Source organism: Perissodus microlepis, chromosome 2 (genome assembly GCF_051167445.1).
Source record: "Perissodus microlepis isolate ML-2025 ecotype Zambia chromosome 2, ASM5116744v1, whole genome shotgun sequence".
Taxonomy (NCBI): Eukaryota; Metazoa; Chordata; class Actinopteri; order Cichliformes; family Cichlidae; genus Perissodus; species Perissodus microlepis.
The window spans coordinates 15,601,395-15,627,412 of NC_140462.1; the positions used below are offsets into that span (position 1 = coordinate 15,601,395).

At 40.9% G+C, this 26,018-nt stretch overlaps 1 protein-coding gene across 16 annotated transcripts in view; it reads right to left on the reverse strand.

The window, feature by feature from the left end:
• The window catches only part of dlg3 (discs, large homolog 3 (Drosophila)), an 82,093-nt gene that overhangs the window by 53,936 nt on the left and 2,139 nt on the right, over positions 1–26,018 (reverse strand). For 4 of the 16 annotated variants that reach the window (XM_084949832.1, XM_084949778.1, XM_084949768.1 and 1 more), the window contains exon 1: positions 3,683–4,844. In XM_084949832.1, the coding sequence (XP_084805958.1) occupies positions 3,683–4,048 (366 nt within the window). In that variant the 5' untranslated portion in view covers positions 4,049–4,844. Of the gene's footprint in view, positions 1–3,682; positions 4,849–10,899; positions 11,011–15,941; positions 16,028–26,018 lie in introns of those variants that run through there. The other 12 variants (XM_084949736.1, XM_084949712.1, XM_084949704.1 and 9 more) reach the window with 6 other exon arrangements.

Consider the following 26,018-nt stretch of genomic DNA (forward strand, 5'->3'; position numbering starts at 1 on the left):
ACCTGAATTTTTTCTCTTACGGATGGCATTCTTTTTCCAATAGCAGAAAAAAAAGCTGAATTAAAATTTGAAATTTGTTTTGTAAATGATGGATGATGGAGAAAAGAGTGAACGCTTTTGATCAGTAAACATTTCAAAAATCAGTACTGGTAATGGGGGGCATTAGGGCTAAAAGCCAGAGTAGTTTCCATATCCTTTAAGGCACCTTTAATGAAGAACAATATATACCAGCATTAGAGCATCTAATGCTGCCATCCAGCCATCCTTATTTTACCAAGACAATGTCAGACATTGTTATCACATGCTAGAGCAACATGTAGACTGCTATTATTCACCTTCTAGAGTTGTTTCAACCTCAACCTTTATAAATTTGCTTCTTGCATCATACTGAAAATAAGTTTGCATTTAAAATAAAAACAGATAAAAGAAAATGCTGCAGTTTGAACTTCATGTTACCTTTGCACTAATTTCTACTGAAATATATAGTTTAAATTATAAGCAAATCATTGCAAAACATCACAACTTTTAAGAACAGCTGTGTGTTAATTTTGTATAAAACTGGGCTGGAGACGATAACATCTCCTGCAGGTGCAATGATGAAAAATGCCATCCACCATGCCTTAACATTCACACCAAATTTCTAAGGAAACACATGGACATAGTGAATGCTGTTTCATCCAGATTACACACTGCTTTTCTTTTTCTTAGACAAGCTCATAGATAAACCCCTCCTTGATCTGATGAGGAAAATTCCAAGCCTTAGACTAAGCCTTTCGAGATCACAGTTAGAGGATCCAGCTCAAGACCTCTGGACGTGGAGCACACGCAAATCCCATCCGTTAATGCTCTCTGGGTTGCTGTCACAATAATGGCAAATCAAATCAGACTGAACAAAATCTCATCAGACAGATGTAGAAACCAATGATACCGATAAATCAATGCGACTTTAAAAAGACGCACGAACACACATATGCACAAATTTCAGATTGAGGCCTGAAAGCTCCCAAGTCGTAATCACCTATGGGAGTGTTTGGCATGGAACGCCCACCACGTCTGTGCATTCATTTAAAATGCCACAACCACTACAGAGACACGTTATAAACAACAGGTCTGGCGAAGCGTTCTGGACTAAATCTTGATGCTAATAAATAAAGTAAAATCCAATTAATATTTAAAGCTAATCATAGCCACGGAGTTGGAGAACACACAAAGACAGATTGAAGCCCGCAGGGGGAAGAGGGAGCTTTCTGACTGATGCTCCCAGTAGACTGAGGTCTCTATTTTTCTCAGATTTAAATTCAAAAGCTCTTGTTTTAAAGAATGTTCTTATAATCCCAGCAGAAATCATCCATAATTAAACTAGCAAGCTCATGACAAAAGCAACACAATCATTCCCTAAATAGATGACAGAGAAAAAACAAATTAATGTGCCATGTCTTGGGGTTGCCTGATGATTTCCTCACATATGCATGAAATGTTCATGGCTACAAGAGCCATTTAAAAATGTCAATGATCCAGCTATAAAAAGCCAGCTCATACAATTCTCAATGACTGTGCAAGGTTATTACTTTTCATGCTAGCATCCCCAAAACACGAGTTGTTATGAAAGCTATAAGCTACAAGGATGTTGGGCGTGTGTGTTACTGCCCTGCTCTCTCTGGCTGTGTTATAGGTAGTGGGGGAGGGGGAACGTTCACTTTTCCCTAGCTAGGATGAGCAACGGTGAGGAGGGCCAGGAGGGCGGGGGTTATGGTGGGTGTGCATTTCTACCCATGCTGTGCTATAGCTCGTTCATGGGATGGGAAGCGCATATATGTAGGCCATTCACATGCCTGTTTTAGGAGATGGAGGGACAGATGCTTGTCCACAGTGTCAGTGCCTCTCCTGCTTCTCTCTCTGACAGCACCACCAACTGCCTCCTCTTACATAATCCCCTCCCCCTTCTTCAGGGCTGCTGCCTGCATTTATTGGCTTATTTCTCTCTTTTTTAACCTTTGCATTTTTACCCCACTAACCCCCGCTGCATGCCCCATTCCCTGACTCATTATCCGCAATTCCAGCTATTTTTATTCCAGTGAAGAAATGTAAGAAATGTAGACACTCGTATATTCAAGCCATGAATGCCGGGTTGGATACGCTTTTTTGCAGTTTTTATGCTGGTATATATTAACGCGACAGAACGAGAAAGCAGGGATCCTTCGAAAGGATAGCACAAACCAGGATTCGACAGAGGGGTTTATCCATTAATGGTGCTGTTTCAACAGGATAAGATCACTACATGAATCACGATGCAGTCAAAAGAGATTTTTCATCAAGCAGATGCTAATTTGCTCCTGTTGTAAGTTGAATATTGAACAAATACGCTGGAAAACCAGGGGGTAACACTGACGGAGAGTAAAATTCTCCATGTAAGGAATAAATGCTTACATAATCACATCTGCTTTGAGCTTTCAAATGTGTGAAACATGAAATACGCATGACTGATCTGGATGTGGCTGTAATGGAATAGATTTAAATGGATCATGAACAAGACAGAGAGAATGTCCATTTTCTTTTTTTCGCCTCCTCAAAGCTAAAGCCTCTCCTCCATGTAGTAATCTGCTAATATCAACCAGGTTGCAGCTCATACGAGGGCTCAGCTCAGGAGGAGCTTTTTCCACTGTGCTGCTGAAATTTCAGCCTCCATTTTCTTCTCACCTTCCTCACTTCTTCCTATTCTTCTTCCAAAACCAGGCTCAGACACAACAGGGGGTGAAATACAAATAATGCAGTGGCTTCACTTGCCGCAAACACAGGACTGCACAGGCACATACTTATGCACAGCAAGATCCATTCCTTGAATCTCATGCTCACCGAGCAACCCTTCCCCCACCCAAGCTCAATCTCATGCTCACATACATGCACCTTCCTTAATTAAAGACTGTGCTCCTGAAACTATTCTGACCTTCCATCAACTGTGATTTACAAATACATGTAAATAAATGGAGGCAACAGACACAAAATGGTGCACATGTAAAGAGGCAGTTTCATTCACACTGTGCGACACATAAAACAGGCAGCATTTAGATTGCGTCTCATTCTCTGTTTGTATTACACAACACAGTCTATTGTGATGCTTTGAAGCACAATGGTCTGCAAAAAATACAGGGACTGGCATCAGAGATGGATTTCATCATCCCTTCCTCCACTCTAAGCTAATTAGACAAAATCAGTTTTTTACATCTAATTTCTTTGAGTCAGCTTGTAATGTCAGGGTTACCGACTAGAGGGCTAATTCACAATAATTGCAAACTGCCTCTCGGTGCTGCTTCCATGAATGAAAATGCACCATTTCTTTGGCCTGTGGTAACTGCATCAGCATAAGCCTTTGACGACACACACACTTGGTGTGTTAAACCTATAAGCTTTAGTCATCTGCACCCAATCAAAAAATGAAAATCATCTACATGCATGTGCCGTGAAGCTAGATCAGCTCTATTCTGCTCTACAATGCGAAATACACAAGCGACAATTAGGAAAGAGAGGGCTTGAGAAGAATACAAAATCTGAATTCTCTTCCTTAAACCGACAGCTTCAGCTGGCACATGATCATTTCTGTTTTACTATGGCAACAGCCCCTCTGATCTCCCTCGTCAGGTCCCACGAGCCTGAGCTATGTAACAGAGTGAGGAAGAGGAGTTACCTGGTCATACCACTCCCGGTTGGTGCAGGTGCACTCGGGCCACCATCCTCCTTGTCCACTGGAGTTGTTGCCATTTACTTTGGGGCCACCCTTGGATTGGCCCTTTGGGTTGGGGCCTCCAGGGCCCCCACCAGACATAACCTTGCCCTTACTTCTCCCTAAAGTGCCCCCTCCTCCTCCCATGCTTCCACCTCCCCCTGAGGCTGGAGGGGGTAAGGTCTGGCCTCCACCATACCCAGGTGGGTATCCATAGGGCTCGGCCTGCCAGTCTCCTCCATACGACGGGGCGTCCATCCTACGCAGGGCAGCCATACGGGTCACCTCATAACATTCTGGGCACTTGCAGCAGTGGTGGTGTTTGTGCATGCTGGCTGTGCTGGCTAGGCTGACGCTGAGATGAGCGGCGTGGCACTCTGTCTCTGCTGCCTCCTCAGATCTCACACAGCACGCTGTGATCGGCTCACAGAGCGCTAATGCTGATGGAAATAACACTAATCACAGGAATTTCTACAGATTTTCCCTTTTCGTCAAATCCTGTCACTCTCCAGTTTATTCCTTCCGGACGCAGAAAAAAAAACGGACTGAGAGGGATGGGAAGCAGCGACAGGAAAACAAAAATACAAAATGGGCACGTAGTCTTTGTCCTCTTGACGTTGAAGATCAAAGGAAATATTTAAAATATTGTATACCGCCACACAATCAGAGACCAGCCCTGATGATAGAAATTTCCTCTTGCTTCTCTTGGTTCACAGTGATACGCATATAAATTCATAGATATATAGATATTTTTTGTTTATATATCATATATATTTACACACACAAATACATATAAAAATATTAATATAAACAGACAAGCACAGATACAGATATGTACAAGGATAAATGTATATATATATAAATATCTATATGCGTGTGTACAAATATATATATATAGATATATAAACAATATGTATAAATAAATGATATCCGCAGATGAAAATCTTCAGTTAATTCTTGGTATCTTCCTGTTCTTGTCAAAATCTCACGGCTTTTTTTTTCCTCCTGCGTTGAAAATCGTTGTCTTTCGCTCTCTGTCTCTTTTCTCAGCCTGCAGAGAGGAGCTGAGCACTGGATTGCCTCTCAGCCAGCTTGCCCTAGATGTGGATTATTCAGAGGGATGTGAGCTAGCAAGAGCGAGATAGTGAGAGAGAGATATAGAGCAAGAGAGAAAGAGAGAGAGGGAAGCAGGAAGGGACGGAGGGGGTGGGGAGGGGGAGATATGTAGCAGCATCCCTCTAGCACCTCAGCCCTGACAGCCACAGCCAATCAACTTGCAGCGCCGCCATCAGCAGCAGCAGCAGCACCAACAGGACTGAGCGCTTCAGTAGCTGCTCTTAAAGGGACCGCAGCACCCAAATCTCGCTGCTTCCTGCCTTGAGTGAAAAGGCACTTCTTCCCTAATCAAAACACAATAAAACATTGTGTGTGTGTGTGTTTTTTTTCCTCTTAATATTTTAAAGAGAAAAAGGTCAGGAAGTCATAGTCTGCAATCTGCCAATGCAGTCCTCAGCCTCTGATCCGCAAATTCTGAGTCTAATCCATGTTTTCATCAGACCAATGCAGCTGAAATCCAACTTGCAATGAGCACCCCTGTCATTCTGATCACTGGTCATCTCCACGGTCATCCTTAGTTCAGCTGCAGCCTGAACAGCTTTCTTGTGCTAGTAATTGTCAACCTCGGGCTCTGTGTCACAGCACACATCTGTAAATACTCTTGCAGTGGAAGTAGGTGCAGGAGATGAAAATCCCTTTTCTCCTCAATATCATGGCTCTCAGCAGAGGATGCATTCGAATCACGCTGCATTACTTTAAAGCGTTCTTTCGTTTCAAAGCGGCACCGCTGTTGCATTATTTTAATGGCAAGTCCTGCGCGTGTGCAGGACTGGGTCAAAAATAAGCACGGCGAGGGAAAAAGTGCACTCCCGATGCCTCGTATAAGAACCATAGGGGAATTATTTCATGTTCACAATGATGACATCAACACATGTGTACGAAACCAACACGATTACACGCTCGGGCTTTCAAGTGGGTGGAGGAAGAGATTGAGAGTGAGAATGTGTGAGCGGAAAAAACCCCCCACTATATGGCTTTCATGTATCTGTGGCAGTTATATTTTCAGTAATGCGATAGGACTGCTTGTGAGCCGTTTTAAATGCTTGTGAACTCGTGGGCTGATCACAGCTAGATACAAAACATCCTGACACTGAGGGTGAAGGTTTTTTTTAGTGAACTGAGAGGGAATGTTACAGTGTCGCCATTAAAGCCCTGTATACATGCATTATTAATGAAATGTGACGGGGAACAGAGCTGGGTGTGTCTGCATGGGGGAGAGGGTATATTTATACATAGTCTGCATGTTACAGTGCATATACATTAAAGCAAGAAGCCTTTTAAGTGTGTTGATAGACACCATATTGTCATATTGAAAATTTGACATGTATAAATGCCTATCCGTGCAACCTTCCTGTTAAACTGAGCAGGACTTTGAGGGCAAACTGGATTGTGTTGCAGCCCTACCAGGAGGCACACACACAGCAGGCTCAGGCTCACTTAATTACATGCAAGAGTAACTCACTTCATTATAATGATATTCTCTCACTCTAACCTGCAGAGATTTTCATTTTCAAGAAAAGAGCAAAAAGAGGCATTTTTAAACAGATGCTGGAAACCACTGTATGAGTTACATCGTAGGATGTGCAGCCACATATGCCGCTGAATTGAATTAGAGTGGCGAGGCGGGGCTTTGAAGCAGCAGCCTGAAAGACCAATGTAAGCATATCGATCACACCACACATGACAGATCACATGTTGCAAGCATCCTTTCCTAAAGCCCCTTTCTCCTGTCTCTCTTATAAACTGTCCACACTGCATTTACCAGTCAGTGCAATCATGGGGTGTGCAGTAAGAAGCTACCTTTATACATACATATATAAAGGTAGGTATGGGCAGGACAAGAAAAGAATAACCACAGATTGGTAATCGTCCACATACAAACACATGAACAGGTGTGACCAGTTCACATATGCAGACAAATTTTAGTACCTCAAAGAAAAGGAAACTGTTTCAGTTCCATATTATAGATGGGAAATACAATTTAAGAGCTGCTTTTCTGTGTCAGTACAGAATGCAGAATTAATACAGGAAAATTATTTTGCATGAATTAAATTGTACTGGGCAAGAAATGTCTTGATGGATAAAGCACTGTCTGTACTGATTGTTTAAAATCAGTGCACAAGTTACAAGTTTATAAATGGAGGATAAAGGACACATTAGTGAATATAGTGTAATCAAATACCATTGCCCTGGATTAAATGCAGCTTTTGCGAAGAGTATGTTCGCAACAGATGGCCTCCCCTCCCTCAGCCTGGTTCTGCCGGAGGTTTCTTCCTGTTAAACGGGAGTTTTTCCTTCCCACTGTTGCCAAGTGCTTGCTTATTCTTTACCTTACAATATAAAGCACCTTGAGGCAACTGTTGCTGTGAACTGGTGCTATATAAATAAAATTGAATTGAACTGAATTAAATGTGTCCAGAGTGTGTAAGAAAATCCTTGTTAATATTGTGTTCAGGCAAACAGCATTAGGTGATTTATGGCTAAAACTAAGACTGTGACCTCTGACCCTCTGCTTGAGTTATGACACAAAGGAGGAGCACATAATTTGCTTTTTGAACAGAGATGCTTCATTTCAGCTTTCGGCACCCCCGACACAATCAGCTCAGCAGCAGCCTTCACAGCTCTCTTATTACATAAACCCACCTGGACACCCTGTACCAAACACACGCTATCATAACGAGCATTACAACCCCCCCTCTCAACCACTGCACGGACCATCTATTGAACTTTTCAGTCATTTCTAGGCATTTCTCAGAGAAGCTGTGTGACTGCTCCTTCGTCACCTGACCGGATTTAGCACCATAAAAGGACAATCGGTAGTGAGGCAGTCTTAAAGAGGCAGCTCCCAATCAACACATAATAAGATCTTGTACTGTAGCCTTAACCAACTGTAATAGGGGATGAAGAAACAAGTCTCTCGGGTATCATTACATCCACTGAAAGGAATTCCCAGATTATAGAAGAATATGTGAGATATATATTTCACTGACAGGTGATGTGATGATGGGAGGCAAGTAATTCGCACAGGGTGAGAAGACAGCAAGTCAGTCAATCTAATTCAAATGAGTGAGATCATTTAGATTTGCCACAATGCTCTCCCAGCATTTCAGAAGCAGAAAACTGAGGCTACATGCCTAAGACTCCTATTAATAGGCCTTAGTGGCAGAGAACAGCTGCTCCACCACACACATGAAACTCCAACTGATGGAATAATGAGAGAGAGAAGCATACACATGGAGATAAATGAAGGAGACAGGAAAAGAGGAGAGTGAGAGATTTTATCAGAGCTGCAAGGATAAGGAACAGTGTTTATGCAGATTTCGTACACGCATAAAGAAGAGGGAGGAAAAAAAGAGCAATAAGAAAAGGGGAGGTTGGTTCAAGTAGGAGGTTATAGGATCAGGTGAAAGTAGCTGATAAAATGTGATGAAGGTGGTTGAGGTCCACTACAGATGCCGTAACAGAGGAGAAACCGAGCTAAGGTGCCCTGTGTGTGGGCAGAAATGCGATGACTAGAGGGGGCATTACTGAAGCATGGTGCTGAACAGAAGGGGAAGTAAAAATAGAGAGAAGAAAAACAGAGAGATGCTGAGAAAACAACAAAGTGCTTATGCATCCGTGAGTGCATGGGAATGCAAAATAAACTGTGTAATTACCCATCCACCTTGCCACAGAGTGCAACGCTTCTGAAATCACTGTGCTTGCTGAGTGTGCATCATCACGAATGTGCTCAAAGCATGTACGGCGTGACAGCAGAAGAGAGCGAGATGGAGGGAGAGAGGAGAAAGAAAACAAAGACGCAAATTAAAAGAGGAATGAAAAAGACGGGATAAAACATAGAGAAGAGCGAGGGGAGAGATAGATATAGAGAGTCAGAGCAGTCTGTAGGGATGCAGGCGGGGGAGGAATGTGGTTTCCATGGCAACCCGCGGAAGGCTGAGCTCTGGGTGTCCGTTCCAGCTCTGCACTGCACCGGCCCTCGCCTCTCAGCCGCCTTGCTGTCTCTCTCCAGCCTCCCCCACTATAGCTTTCTCTTTACACCCCCATTCTCTCCCTTACAGTCCCTCCCTTCCCCTGCGCCTCCTCATCTCCCTCCTTCATGTGAAAGAGGGAGTCTCACACACACACACACACACACACACACACACACACACACACACACACACACACACACACACACACACATACGCAGCCAGCTCCATATTATCCATACCAGAATCAACCTGTGCTGTCACTGTTTTATTATGCAGGCATTATCATACAAGCACAATGAATCCATGTGCTCGCAGCCACAGCCTGCATCACCTCATCTTTTACCCGGTCCAAGTCCACTAATCCAAACGCCCCCCTCACATACACCCACACACACACACACACACCTACTGCACTAGTTCTGGGCTCAGCTCAAAAGCCAACGCCTGCAGCCACTGTGCTGCCATGTGCCTCTGGCCGTGCTGTAATGGGGGAAATGCGTGTGAACACGGCGGCCTTTAAAAGCACTGAGGAACATGGCAGCCTACTGAGACATATCTCTCACATGAAAAATGAGGACTGAGCATGTTGCTCGTGTAAGCATCAGATGAGCCACAATCCTTTAAAGAGACCGCTTGGCATTTGGAGAAGCATCATTTTGGTATCACTTTGGCAAGAAGCTTATCTGCTGTCTTGCCAAAAGTTACAGCACAATAAAACAAGAGGTGCCAGGTAATTAGCTTCTTTTAGCAGGACTGAAAACAGCACATTTAATTTTTTCTATCTAAACAAAAATCATAATCCACACAATGGAGTTTTTACAATTTTTTTCACTTGGAGATCAAACAAAGAGATGTAAGGTGTTAATCTGTGAAATTTATACATGTTGGTAATATGGATTTTGTGACATTTTGACAAGCGAAGCCAGTTTTTTCCCACTGTTTCTAGTCCGAAACCAAAGTAAACCTCACATCTAATAGACAGACATGAGGGCGGTATTTGCCTTTTACCTCATAGCAAGCTAGTTAAACAAATAGTACTTTGGGCTTTTGTCTATCTATCTGACAACATGTGCTGCACTTTTGTTAAGTCATAAGAAGGACTGACATCCAAGGTTGAGTCATACTCATGCAGCAAAAAAAGTTAAAAAATAACCCTGTTTATAGTCAGGCTATATGATAAATCAATGCATTTTGTAACTTTTGTCAAGACATGCTCACTTGTTACAGTAAAAGTTGCATGTATACCGAGAGGTCAACATCTGATATTGGTTAAGAAGACACCAGAGCAAATCTTTCTCTGGTGGGAGAAGTTTCACCTCTCACCGTACTGTCTAGAAAATAAAGGACTAAGCAGAGCAATTAAAGATGGCTTTCGGGAACCAGTGAACATTCTCCAGGAGTCAAATGTCGTCGGGTTAGGGATAGTCCAAACTTAGAGACTGTGGACAAGAAATCAATGACTACATCCTTAAGATGTTGAGCTAACGCTGATACGATGAGCTCTATTAAACTGCTGATACAGAGAACAGTGTTTGTCTTTGAATGTGTTATAATTATGTTTTGGGAGGGTGACTCTGAGTCCAGTGTTGTGGCACGTGGTGTATATTAAGAAATGAAGAATGTACAATGGGGCAGATCACGTTACTGAAATCAACCATAAAGCGTTTAAATGAGCTTACTTTGCTTTTTACCGTGAAGTACGGTAGTCTGACATTAAACTGTGTGGAAAAAAAGAACTATCATAGTGAATAACGAGTGACTAAGAAAACGCTGATTCAGGGACAGCATATATTGCACAGTCTTAAATTACTTATTTAAATCTTTTTAAAATCAGCCCGTAGCTACAGTGAGATCCTCAGCATGGTGAATTATATGACCACATATTTTAGGCCTTTAAGTGTTTTATGATATACTATTAACCACGGTGTTCAGTATTACCATAATAAAAAGCTCAATAACTGTCGTGGAAATTTTGTAAGCATCACATCATCAGCGTCACAGTATCGTCTTTCTGATGTTTAATGGGATCACTGAGCAAAAGTTGAGTTCATGACACTCCATGGAAGCAAATCTTTGCTTTGCGTAACTCACCTTTGGCACGTCGACATGAGAACGAGCCACCAAACCAGAAACTCGCTCCACTTTTTGAGGGCTGCTCCTGCTGGTCACTCGGACCCGGGACACACTCTGTCCCTCTTGATCCTGCAGGGGACACACATTGTATTTGTTTTTCAGACAAGTAACGTAAAAATATTGTCTTGCAATAACATGGACACGCTTGTTGATACCAGAAAAGATAATCATATACATTAATTTTCAAATGGCATTAAGTATATAGGTAAATGGTGCTGTTCTGCATAATTTGTTGAAGCAGTCTGGTCATTCTCCACTGACCTCTGACATCAACAATGCACTTTCTCCCAGAGAACTGCTGCTCACTGGATATTTTCTCTTTTTTGGACCATTTTCTGTAAAACCCTAGAGATGTCTGGGAAAATCCCAGTAGACCGGCAGTTTCTGAAATTGCTCAGACTAGCCCGCCCAGCAACAACAACCATGACACATTCAGAGTCACTTAAAATCACTTTTCTTGTCCGTTCTGATGCTCAGGTTGAACTTGAGCAGGTCATCGTGACCATGTCTACATTTCTAAATGCACTAAGTTGCTGCCATGTTGGCTGACTAGAGATTTGTGTTAGCGAGAAGTTGAACAGACATGTCTAACAAAGATAGTGAGTTTTGTTGAATATATTATTATTATCATTCATAATAAATCCTATGAAAAAGATGTGTAATATGTTATACAGATTTACAAACTGTAGTACTAATTTAACCAACAGTAAATGCTAAATATGAAACAATCACTCTGAAATCTTTTTGAAAACAATTGCAGAACTCAAAATTTTGAAGTGTGCATCTATTTTTTTAAACAAAGTATTATGTTTTCTGTGTTAGGTATTCAGAGTAGATTACATGTCTTGTAATCCAAACATAACATTACTGATCCTAAACATGACATTAACTGCATTTGTAAATAATCTGACAACACTGACAGAGCTAGGACGAACAAGCTAGCTTAGTTTAGCATAAAGAGCTAACAACTAATCTAGCTATGTCTCAAGTATAAATTTATCAGCCTACCAGCACCTCTACAGTTTACCAATACAGTATATACTTTTTTTTTTAACCTTCTTTTGTCTTTTTAAATTATTTAGTCTGTCAAAGAAGCTTCCTGAACCCTAAGCAGGACTTCTGACAGACATTTAACAATACCAGGCTAGCTATTTTCCAAGTCTTCAGGGTTTATGCTAAAAAAAAATAGTCACCTACTAGCATCATAAAGAGAAATGAGCACATGTATCCTATTAGTGTTCTTAGATTTCTGCAAGGAAACAAGTTTGCTTATTTAAAACTTTTTATGTAATAATTTTAAAAACTTTTCAAATTTAAAAAACAGTCAGGAGTAACTCCCAATCTTGTGAAATAACGTTGTGTTGAAGAGAGAGAGTAGCTTTGGAAAATCAGAAAGTTAAGAAAAAAATGCAGCACAGCACTGTTTGTTGTAAAAAGGGCGCAAGACACAAGACAGCCAAAGTTTAGCAAATATATTATATGAGGAAACTAAACACAGTGTCCTAAGCCTGGACATAGACCGAATAAAGACCCTTAACTGACAGCAGAGGGCAGCCTTTAGAGCAGGCCATCACCTGTGCAAATCTGCAACCATGTGTTTCCACCAATTTTTCAAATTCGTTTTCAAATAAAAGCTCTTAACTCTCTCCCGATGGCTTTAAATTAAAATGAAAGCTCCTCTTTTGCTCAAGTTGAAAAGATAATATATATACACCCACACCCTGAAGCATGCGGGCAGCTGTACCTGGCATCTATGTAACCAACAGGAAGAGAGTTGGAAGGCAAAATTCAACCGTCAGAATTACATCAATGTGAAGTTTGCAGTCTTCTCACAACATTTTCTTTACATTAGTGAGGCTCAGTGAGTGTGTCCTTTGATGGCACCTTCTCCACATTTAGGACAGGCAGGTCAGCTGACACTGGCAGACAGTGCAGCTGTAGCCCCTTCTAATGCTGGAAGCTAACAGTATGCCTTTTGCACAACACACATAGCCAGACATCTGAAAATTGGTGCAGTCATTCAATTAATTACTTCAAGTCCTATAACACTGGAAATTCATGATATATTTAAATTCTATTCTTTTGATATTTCATGATTATATCCCAATAAAACCAAACTAGTGACATCACACTTGTCTTGGAACCAAAACATTAAATAACCACTATGAAATCAATCACATGAAACTAACTTGTTCTCTTATGGTTTCTTTATTTATTTTCCAAAGCAGCCATTCTCCACTCTCACCTGCTACTCTGCACCAAATCAGGGAATTTGCAGACTCATTTAGTTTCCCTCCCATCCTCCACTCAGGTGATCGCATGGCTAGAATACTGATGAGCACCTCGTCGGGTGTCCATTAAGCAGCTCTCTTTCTCTCCCTTAAACTTCCCACTATGACTGCTGCATCCTTCCAGCAGCTTCTCTCTTTCCAGGACTGTGCCTATAGGCCTCGCAAGCAGCTGGGATCCAGACAGTGAAGGATGGGGGAATGGATCAAGAGGCATGTTGCACTGAATTAGAAGCTGAACAGGGTGGATCACAGATGCACAGAGACGAGCTTAGGATGTTGGACTAAAGTTCAAGCCACAGTCATAATTTATGGTTTAGATCCTCTACCATGGGGAGTGACAAAGTTTGAACACATGGCCCTGCAATAAGCAACAATTTATGCTTGAATAATCCAGTGATTTCAAACCAGGGCTACTTTTTTAACTGCCCAGCAAGGGGGAAGATTGTAAGAAAGCACGGTTAATTTTTAAAAATGACTATTTTTTGGAACAGATGATTGTAAAAGAAACAGTCTTCTGCTCTGCAGCATCAGTTCAATACAATCAAGTGGATGACAAGTTTAGTGCAGTTCCTCTGTTCAACTCACCAGCCATAATCCAGTTCAGAGTTATGAAAATTTAAAAAAACAACAACACACTGACATTAAGTGATTGACTTGGGGGAAGGGCTGTTAAGCATAAAGGAATAATGTTAGATTAAACCTTAGTTCCCATGTGAATGTTGAATTACTCTCACCTTACTTTACATAAACCAAAAGGCACTGAAAAAAGTCCTACATGATGTAAAGCCACATGAGCATTCATAAAAACAGCATCAATCGAATTATTGGACTGTGGATGAAAGTTATTATCGATCCCATCACACCAAACACAAAGAGCAGCTGGAGTGGATCAGAAATGTGACGACCATCCTGAGAAAAAATCTATGCTTATTTTTAAAATGAGTCATCTAGGAGGTATAGTGTGAGCCATCAGTTGTCATACATAAATCACCGTTTACAATTTAATGTCTTTTCTACAGAGTTGGCTCTTTTTTGGACTGCTTAATTTATTTGTATAAACCCCATATTGGCATATCTCCCTTTTTTTTTACACTGAAAACTGTGTAACATGGGATCTGGGACAGCACTTAGTAAATAATAAACAGCAAAGAAGCTGCATCAGGCAGCAAATTAATCAGCAGAAAACAATAAACAGAAAAAAGCACTAAAGCTAAATAAACTATGAAGGATCCCCATTTATGGTAAAATGGGTCCTGAGTAAAATTAGGGAATCAGTGTTTCAGTCAGGCAGCTTGGTCGAAGTAAATACTTTATAAAGGTAAATATGGAGATTAAAGATACTATATCTGCTAAAGATGAACTAAGTCTGATCTTATCTGTGGTCTATGTCAAAACAAACAGTCATATGTAAACTCAAACGCCTATCGAGTTTGCCATGATGGCTTATGATGACTGGCAGAAGGAGCAAGTCTGTATTTTCCAGCATACTTCCTCTCTGTAGCTCACCAATGAATTCAAAATCACACATTATATTTTGTAATACATTAAAACTGAGAAAAGCTTTAAAACCAATGTTGAGTGGGCTTTTGTCACCTCTGAAGTATTTTGATGGCAGCTAATGGTCGTCTTTCAACGCTACCGAGACTCCAGTCATCTAAAGGCAAAGTAAGTGCTCATTCAGTTGATGTTTGAGCAGATCTGAAATCATCTCCTAATAATCTATCAATAAACTGCTCCACACTCACAAGGTGAAATACAGTCTTGGTTTTACTAAGCATGTTATTTAGCTGGATTAAACGACAACAGTGTCTTTGAAGAGTATTTCAGGCCAGTGTAATTGTATTAGTCTGACATTTCAGTTCAAGAATCTGGTTTCTTTGCTTAAAAGAATGAAAGCTAGCCATTGTGCCTCAAATTACATTTTTTTAAAATTACATTTAAAAATTTGGTGCTGGAATTGAAATCATGTTTTCTCTGTGCCGGTCCAGCCTGCGTGGGGACTCAAACTGCAAACAAATGTGTAGGCACACTCATGTCATCATTATTATACAGACGCTATAGCATATCTCTCTTGGCTACAAAGAAAAAGAACAAAGGCCATTCAGCTAATGAGTTATTGAAGTCAGCCAAAGATCAATTTCATTAACATTTTGGCATAGCTCAAGGAAAGTTGCAAAGCAACATTAAAGCACACAAGTGATATCAAGTGAGCAGTTCCAACCCATCTAAAGGCCATTAGGGGATAAGTGACAAAAAAGTGTCCAGAATGTGTGGATTTGTTTTACATCACTTGCCTCCACGATGCTGTACATTTAAAAACATTTAGGCCTACATAAAACCTCCCTTCATTCTGCGTCCCACACTAAAAATATTCTAAATAACCATGCGACTATAAACACTTGTTATAATGACAGGACTGGCTGACTCCCACTGATGAGCAAATGGTAATCAGCGCTCTTTTGACTCTGTCTAATTTCCTCTTCTCCCTCTACCCATGGGTGCCCCCGTCCAACTTTTTCTCTGTCTGACACTCACTCACCAGGTTGAAGTCATAGCTACTGTGACTCATGGTGACATGTTATCCGTGTAGGAGTGCGAGGGACACAGGCAATGACATCTAGTGTTGCCTACCGAGTAACAGCGCACAACAGCACGTGTGAACATTAAGCTTATTTTCCTGAAATCTATAATGTAAAGCAGGAAATTTACCTCCCACACATCTCGCCTGTTGTCTTCTTTCACAACAGTTTGTTCTGTGTTCAGTTGCAAGGTCACCTCGTAACACTCTTGAATATCTGTGAGGAAAAGAAAACTATAATAAGCATTTTTTTCCCTTTACTTGGACCACAACAAACATTACAGCAAAAGACTTTCTTTTTTTTACTTTGTCATCTCTACATCTTTGTAAGTTCTCAGTCGTCTAACTGCTTTGGATGCGTTAAAGAATCCGCCGATCAATCACCGGCACTTGGGGAGATGTCTGTTTTTTGTCCTCAGGGGTACAGCGGGTAAAAATGTGGGGGTGGGAGTCGTCTGTTTACATGGAAGCTATGTCTCCATATTTGCAAGTGTTCTTCTTATCTTCTTGCTGAACTACATGACTCAGGTACTGACTAAGTACATCATCAAGTCTGTGTCTAACATTATAATTTATCATACTACTTGACAAGAGTGTGTCACAAAAAAAAAAAGAAAAACATCCTGCACGTTGTTATTTGTCAGTGTCACAGATCACTTACACGACACGTGATTTTAAGATCTCGTTGCTTTGAAACTCGGTTTTACGCCAAGACTTCTACACATATTAACGAATCAATACATGTAGTTCACTCTAGCTGACTGATGGGAGAATTTCTAAACTTTTGCATTAGCAAATTTGGCCACTTCAACACATGAGCATCAGAATGGGAAAAAAACAACTTGATATCACAGCAAAGCATGTAACAGACACCCTGGCCCACCATGTGGATGTCATGCTTTGCTTCTCCTAAGTGTGAAATAGACACGCATGCAGAAGTTGCAGTACCAGGATGCTTTACTGCAGGGGTAGGCAACTCCAGGCCTCAAGTGCCGGTGTCCTGCAGGTTTTAGACATCACCCTGTGTCAACACACCTGAATCAAATCATTAGTTCATTCCCAGGCCTCTGGAGAACTTTAAGACATGTTGAGGAGGTAATTTAGCCATTTGAATCAGCTGTGTTGGATCAAGGACACATCTAAAACCTGCAGGACACCGGCACTCGAGGCCTGGAGTTGCCTACCCCTGCTTTACTGTTATGTTGGGTTGGAAAAAAATATATGATTTAACTGAATTTGAATCTGTTATGGTTGCTGGACTGTGAGTGAGTGTTTTATAAACTGATGATCGACTGGGATTTCCCACACAACCATCTCTCAGGTGGTCATCTTTACTGAGTATGGTCTGAAAAAGAGAAAATATCCAGTGAGCAGCAGTTCTCTGCCAAAGGTCAGAGGAGAATGGTCAGAGCTGACAAGTAATTCAAGAAACTCCTGGTTACAACCAAGACAACGCTAATATAGTTATTATTCAAGGATAGTGTAACCATGGTAACCATCTTTGATTAGCATGTACTAACATGACAGCTAAACATAAAGAACAGCTAATAATAACGACACCATAAAGCCACCAGTGGTGCTAATAAAAAAAACTTAGGAGCATTGATGTCTATATCAGATTTTCCCCGGAGCCACACGAGTTCTTTTTTCTAGACTTTTAGGAAACAGGGATCCCCCAAAACTACATGCATGTGCAGGGCTAATCAAGCATTTGCCATTAATTGTTAGTTAGCATGAAATTCAATCAAAAGTGAGTAAGTCTCAGCGCACTCTTTAACTCCTCCCCCCTTCTTCTGAAGTCTTCTCATCACTTCTTGGCCCATGTCCCACGGTCAGCCGTTGAGTGGCAGCCGTTTGACAAGAATGCGCTGAGACAATTTTGCTGATGCCAAGTGAGGGCCTGGTTACTGCAGTGTTGACATAAAGAGGTTGCAGAAGAGTTCGTCAACTTCGCACAGTTCACTGTCAGGACAAAAATGGGCTGCAAAACACTTTGGAGGTGAAACTTTTTAAACATGTCTTTCAAGAACGTGCACCTCTTATTGAAACGGGGACTCAAAGTCTATGTGCATGTGTGAGATGGAGAGATAAGAGTCAGTGTGTCCCAACAAGACGCTGTAAGAACAAAAGTGTAAGAATGGAGCATGTGACTCATCACTGTGTCTGAATGTGGAGGAGTGAAGCCATGTGTGGGCAGAGCAGTTTGATGACCAGCTGACTAAAGAGCAGCCTCACTTACACAAACTCTTATGTACATGCAGACACGCAAACATGCTGCAATAACCTAATTCCATATAGATGCAAATATCCACAGTCGCACAAATGAGCCTCCTTACCTTACCTCATTATTTTCTACACATATTGTAGTACGCCACACTGTCACTGTGTTTATTATCTCTGTGTGTTATATAAGCATCCCAATAGTGAATGGATACAGTGCATGCAACATAACTAAAACGTCCTCAGCTTAATTCCAGCTGAGAAACCGACTGCAGTTTACACCCCGCCTCTGACTGCTTGTTTTCCAGTCTTCCAGGTCACTGTCCAATAAAAGAAAAAAACGCCTAAAGACAATCATTTGATAAAAAAAAAAAGGTATCCTCATATCCCCACACAGAGTAGTTGCTGAAATGGAAGTGGTGAAAATTTATTGTTACTGATGGTTGAGCAAAATTTTTATTTAAAAGTGACTTCTCTCTACCTGAAATGCCTAAATCCAATACTAGATCAGCTCTTATAGTAAAGAATTTTTCTTTGCATCTGTGTCTGCTTCTGCTAGTCTGGGTGTTTTAGAAACTGCTGATCTACGAAGATTTTTGTGCACAGCTATCTCTAGGGTTTATAGTCCGAAACGGGGAAAATATCCAGCGAGCTGCAGTTCTCTGGGTGAAAATGCCTTGTTTATGTCAGAGGTCAAACGAGAATTGTCAGACTCCTTGGAGCCGCTAGAAAGACAACAATAACTCAAACAAAACTTGTTACAAACAAGGTATGCAGAACTGCACCTCTGAACACACAACATGTTGAACCTTGAAGTAGATACAACAGCAGAGGATCACAGCTGGGGCCACTCCTGTCAGCTACAAAGAAACAGAAAAGAATATTGGAAAATGTTGCTAGGTGAGAATTTGCCATAAACAACACGTCTTGTATCAGTGGTGTCCTCCTAACCATCCTAACCTGAACATAACAAAGCACAAACGGCTTCCACGGTCACCAGGTCTCAATCCATTGGGATGTGGTGGAACAGGAGACTGACATCATGTATGTATGGTCAATATGGACCAAAAGCTCTGATAGATGTTCCCCAACCTTGTTGAATCTTGTGAGTTCTGAAGGCAAAAGGGAGTCCAACCTGGTACTATCAAGGTATACCCCAATAAAGCATCTGGTTAGTACAGCTACTGCTGTACTCAAAAAACATTCATGCCCAAAAGAGCCATGAATATTTTCCATGTAAATTTTTCCACGTAATTTTATACATCAGTGTAATGTAAAACATAAAATTCAATGGAATCTGTTCTGATCTGAATGTTTCTTAATGAATATTTATATGACTAAATAAAGCTATATATTTCTGTTGCATTTTATTCAAAATAGATGTTTATGAAGGTAAAGAATCATTTGTTGACTTTATATGGCAGCTATGCCACTTTCTACCTTTTAGCTGTATAAAGCTAATCTAAAGATGGAGTTTAGGAAGTGAAGCTAAAGATAGTCATCAGCTTAAATTCAAACTGAAGACTACCACCTGACCTTTGACCTAACCTCACAGAGACATTGGACACCACAGGCTGCCCTGCACAAGCTAGGATAGACTATTACTGTGAGCTGTACTTGTTCATGCACTTGTATATTATTCTCACACAATCTTTGAAAAAAAAAACACACAATCGTTTTATTTTTAAGACGTCTCATGACATAAAATAACCAAATATCTAAGCAGCAGGTCGTGTACAGATCTACTGTGGCACAAAAACCCAAATAAACATAAATTACTCAAGGCAAAAGTCTAAATTTTATAGGGTTATCAAATGTCACTTCCTGAGCAGTACTCAGCTTTCTAACATATTCGCTCATCTTTCTTTCCAGTACTGTCTCTCATACATCCATCTCTGAGTGAAGTTTTCACACATTCATGTTTTTTTCTTCCCTTGAAGATACAGCCACAGTACCTTTAACTAATAGACAGACTGTGTGCCAAACTGCACAGAAACAGCTTAAGTGTTAATTAATATAAAAAAAAAAAGTGTAACTCCACTTGTGTTCTTGCTCCAGTTCTACAGAGCTAGATAGATGCTGAAGTATTGAAACCACAACTTTACTGACATCTGCACACAGGATTTTAGGAGTTGCAGGTATAGGACAATCAGGTGACACAGGAATATCAGGCTGCTTATTTACAAATATCAAATAGTTTGAAGTTATTGTGTATTAATACTTTTGGATTTCAACATTAAAATGTATACAAATGCTAAATGGAGTCAATTACTTTTTAAATAAAGTCAAATCCAGCCCACTTTACCAGCTCTGAAAAGTAAAACTAATGCAAAGCCATCACTATACATCTTACTGAGGAGCTTAGATTACAGGAAGTCTCTGCGCTAGGTGGAAGAAGATCCGAGAGACTGAGCCGCCAGTATTGCTTAATATTTTTCCTAACTACTGATCCTGTCAATGACACAGATCCAGCAAAGATGCATGGTTTAAAGCAATCATCCGGTTCATCTAGCTCAACAAAGGCTCTCAGAAGAATTCCCTTTTTTTATCAACAGCTTTTACTTGCCTTGTTTGCTGAGGTTGCTGCTTTTACGATTGAGAGACAGACAGCAATGGCATGCCCTGCTTTATGACAGTAGTAACATTGTTTCTCTGGCTTTGGACTTGGTGGACCACCTTTAGCTTATTGGGGCTAAAATTCAGCATTTTTCTATGTATGCTCACAGTTGGATCTTTCACATTTACTCACACAAATGCTCTTGTAGGTCAAGGCAAATTTCTGCAGCAGAACTTTAGCCTGCTGTAGGGTGGTTACATTTTATTCATTCAAATGTAGCACAATCGGCTCTGAGACACAGCTCTTGAACTGTTCTAACAACATCAGCTCAATTAGTGTTTGAAAGCCAGTAACTTTGCTTGGTACATCCCATCTGTCAAAGCAAACTTAAAAATTGTATTTTGAAAAGAGGTTCTCTTCATTTTACAAGAGAGCAGCCTCAGGTACCAACTCTGGTACCTTTAAATTTGCCGTATATGATGCTATCTTCAGTTGAGGGAGCTGCACAAGCCTCTTGTGCCTTATCAACCAGCTTGCAGTGAAACTGAAGAGACCAAAGATACTTTGGCTAATGCAAAGCAACAGCAATGCAAGCACAAAAATGAAAGAAGGTCTCTGCTTCAGTTTCCTGAAACCGAATAGACCAATAGTCTTACTCACAATGAAGATGAGAGATGAGGAACAACAGAAGGACCAGTAGTACCTTCTTGACTTTGTTAAGGAGGCACAGAAAATGGCTCAGTGTCACTCTTTTGACACTAACTCAAGCTGGAGGATCCTGATATTCTAAAACTCAATTTCCCTCTGGGATTAATAAAGTTTCTCTGATTCTGATTCTAATAGCAGCCTTCAAGCTTACGGCAGTTTCATTTGAACTCAAGCTCATCTTTACATCTATTGTCTTTTGCCTCAATTTTAAGATGGGCTAGGTGCATTAAAGTATAAATAAACTTTAGACAAAGGTGAACAATCAAGAGAAAATGAGGCCCGAGGCCCCTGCTGAGACCCCGAGGTGAGCAGCAGCTTCACCAGCTTCCTCCCCCACCCTTTCTAAGGAGCAAACCATTTTGTCCACCATTAGGAACAGCAGACTTAAACTCTTTTTCTATAGTGCATTCTTTCTAATGGTCGACAAGGGACAACTGGTTGCAGATATCAGCTTGACTGGGTACATTCTAAGAGAAAATAGCTATTCTGCTGCCTTGATTGAAAACCTCAGCGAGTCCTTTTATAGTTTTGACATAGTTTATGATTATGGTAGATGGTTAAGGCCAAAACACTCAACTTGAGGCTTCAAAATGTAGGAGCACAAACTAATGAATGTCCACTTGTCTATGTATTTAAGAAAAGTACCGGTAAGTTCAGCCTTGATTAAATCTTGAAAAATATTAGTTTAGTTAAGTTTTGCAGGCCATGCTTCAGCTGCATCTTGGACACCTGGCTTGTTTTCACACAGCTAACACTTCTAATTACATCACTCATCTATTTTTGGCAGGGTTAACAAGCGAGAGAAAGGTGCTCAATCACATCTTGAAGTGTTCTGAGATCAGGATTCACAGGCACACTTCGTACAGGGCTTTCTCTTTTTTCCACTTCAGTGACCTTCCAAACAAATTTAAAAAAAAAAGAAATCGTTGAACTGTTCCAACCCTCACAGACCACATAAATTCCTGACCATAAAACACAACACACAATCCAGACCAGAAGTCGCTTTCACAGGACCGATTTCTGGGTCTATTTTGGGGCGTCTGGTCAAAAGCTTTTTTCGTCACAGTTTAAGGGGGGATGAGGGGGGGTCCCGCACCCCCCCTCATCCACAGTCCTCCAAAATATCTGCATGCATGATCGGTGCATTACAGGCCTCTTCTTTTTGTCATGTACCTATTTAATTAGACTGACATCATCTCTGTACTTCCTGCCTGGCTGAATCACAAACAAAAAAAGACAGTGCCCCTGGTTCTTTACATGATGATGAGCAACCCACTGCTCACCAGAGCAACACATTGACAGAAAACTAGGTCACAGTTTTAAGGCAGGGCAAACAATTCCCTCCCTTGTCGCTGTTTAAATGAAATATTCCCCAGGAATTTAGGCTCCACTGTAATTGAAAGTGTGTCGGCCTGTATGTTTGCCCCAACTCACAGCGAGCAGCACCCCGTGCTCCCCACTGTATGTTTGTACGTTGGAACAAAAGGGTAGATGCGCAGTTAAGGCAACCTTTGTTCGTGACTGTGCAGCCATGCTGACATCCAAATGGATGAACGCTGAACCTTCCCACGTGACGTGAAACACCTCTTTACTTCCTGCAGAGTATCAAAGTTAAAGAAACTGTAAAGACAGAATACTTTACTATGCATCAAGTTCTTTAGAGTCTGAAAATGGCAGATTTTCAGACTCAGGTCTTTCATCTCTTCTGAACAACATAGTCCCTGCTCCAGAAAATTTCATCCCACCATTAGACTAAATGGCCCATATGAACCAGTAGTTCACATGGCCCTGAGCATGTGAAGGCAAACACAACAGGAGCGGATAAGAGGATGAGTAATGTTTATACTGCACTGTATTCCTATTAGTGCTATGAACCGGCTGCTCTTCCTCTCCGCCTGCACTGATGAGAACCACATGTTGAATGAGGGGCCAGTCTTCTTCAACCATTCACCTGAGACACAGCGACCAGAGGGCTCTTCTTCTTCTTCTACCCTCACACATTGGGCAGATGGTCCAGAGAGCCAGGACGGCCTGGAAGAGGCTCGCATGGGAGCCTAGAGCAATTTATTTTCCTGTCGGCCTCAGGCTCGGCCCTGATTGAACATTCTTTGCGAGGAATGTTTGGAATCCTGAAAGCTAATCCTCTCCGAGTCTCCCTCACCTCAATAAATAATAAAATACATTAGATCTGATTTCAGGTTGATTACATTAAAACAGTGCATGGTCAAATGTCCACTAATACCTGGAGAAATGGTCAGTAACCAAATGGGGTTTTTTGGTGACTTTCTCTCTCAACTTTAGGGTGATTTTTTAACAAGTTAACTAAGTTTAATAGCTTTGGTTAGCATTCTAACAAATGGTGACATCTATCCAGTACAAAGCAACACATTACTGTAATCACATTACCATTTATGGTAGCGTGGAATGGTAGCAGCACAACTGTAAAGTGCAAACTGCATTCAGGACAGAAGTAGTTTCATTATGTCTGTGTGGGTTGGGGTCGTTCCGTTCATAATAATCTAAAGAGCTTGGAAAGAAAGTGACTGGATTTCTTTAAGTTTCGTGAAGATGCTTCTTCAGTTCCAACAACCAAATGGTGGAGAGTCCCAGGTAAACCCTACTTGGCGGTGTCTCTTAAGAGGGTCGTTGAACTACTATTGATCATGTGACTCATCACATGAGCCAAGGTGCAGGAAAAGAACCAAAAAAGCTGATGTTGCTAGCACAACATTAGCTCTTTGCAAACATCTGCACAGACAGCATGCTAATCCAAAGGTAGAGAAGAACCCCGAATGATACTAAACCTCCACCCAGCGGCTACAGGCTGATCTTCAGTAGGGAACAAAATGAGTAAAGAGCACTAAGGCTTGCAACATTGTAGCCTCGATGCAAACCAGTGGTGTCATTAATATAAAGCCACTAAACTGTGCAATCAACAGTTATTTCATTGTGATGAAAAAACCCCAACTGCATATTTAAGCCTGCACCAAAGTGCAAGAAACTTTTAATCCCTAAACTCAGTGAGTATGGATAAAAAAAATCTTTTGAGACTCAAGAGAACATCAGTATCTACAGACAATTTCAGAAGTTATCATCATAGCATTTCATACATATATGCAACATTAAATAAGATTATGATCAATTTATGATGTATGTACTTAGTCGGTTACAATTCACACATTTTCTTAAGTTGGGCTGTTTTAATAACATCTAACAGCCCAACACATTACAGCACAAGAACATTTGACTCTAAAGCATGATAGACTTCTTGCAATCAGTGCATCTGATTAAAAGCAAGCATTTCAATTGCTTTTCTTCATCTGTTACACGTTGTGATTGACATGCTGCTGCTGCTGATTCGAGCTCCTAAGAGCTTATCGATTCCTTTTATGAACGTGGACCCCCACACACACGCACACACACACCGATTTTCTGTCATTTGCACATTGCAAAACAATGACGACAAACTCTTTTACACATGAACCACAAGCAAGTCGTCTTTTTTTTTTTTTTTTACAAAATTTTGTTTCACAATTTGTTCAGACTGAAGAGATAATAAAACATTTGGCATTAAGGCAGAAACCCCGTGAATGCCCAGTAAACCAAAACACAGCAATCAGAAACAGAATTGATAACGGCATCACAACAGCTTCACTCAGGTGTGGGTGTTTTTTTCATAAGAGTCAAAACCAAGCAACTGATACTGCATTTGAGATTTTGAATAGCATGCTCTGCTATTTCTATCATAGTTACACATAATATCTTATAAATATCTGGCAAAGGCCAACACATACTGGCAAAGATCAATCAACCACTTAACAGCACATAAAGGCAACACCAGTTACATTTAGATCCATGATTTGTTGGAGAAAGACACAAACATTCTAGTTTTACCTTCGGACACCTCAACGGTGGACTGAATTTGTATTTTATAGCTTTTCACTACAATTTTAAACACAAGGTCCAAGGAGATGTCAGTGCAAGTGACACAACATCTAACCAAGTCAAGAAAACTCTTGATAAGGTGCGTGTATCATTATTAATATATGCAATCGTTAGATGCCTTCATGAATGGAAATGCAAAGAGTTTACAACAAGATGCAAACCCAAGAACAAGGAGAGGAAATTAGACCTGTCCAGGAATCACCTAAAAGAGCCTGCTGAGAAAATCTTAGGAGATGAATGAATGAAGATTACCTTGTGCCAAAATGATGGGAATAGAAAAGTATGGATAAGGAGAGAAATAACTCCTAATCCAAAGCAAATCACGTCATCGGACACACATGATTGGAGCAATTTTATGGCATGGGCATGTATGGTTGCCAGTGAAACCAGTGGTGTTTACTGATGATCTGACTCCTGATAGAAGAAGAAGGATGAATTCTTCAGCATACAGGGCTACACTCTCTGCTCAGATCCAATCAAATGCTGCAAATGCTGCCAATCCCACAGAGCTTCACAGTGCAAATTGAGCCTCTGAAAATGAAGGACTACATATTCTTTTTTAAATTCTCTACTTCCTAAACCATTCATGCAAACTCAGTCACATTTTTATGGTTCTATCCACCGTGATGGTGTACAAAAACTAACTGTATTTGCTCCAGCCTACATTTTTAGAAACCTTTCAAATGAGACTTAACAACTCATTTGGTCTTAAAATGTGGACTCTGGGTGATGAGGCACAACAAATTAGTCTCTATAAAATTAGTCTTACCTTTGACAA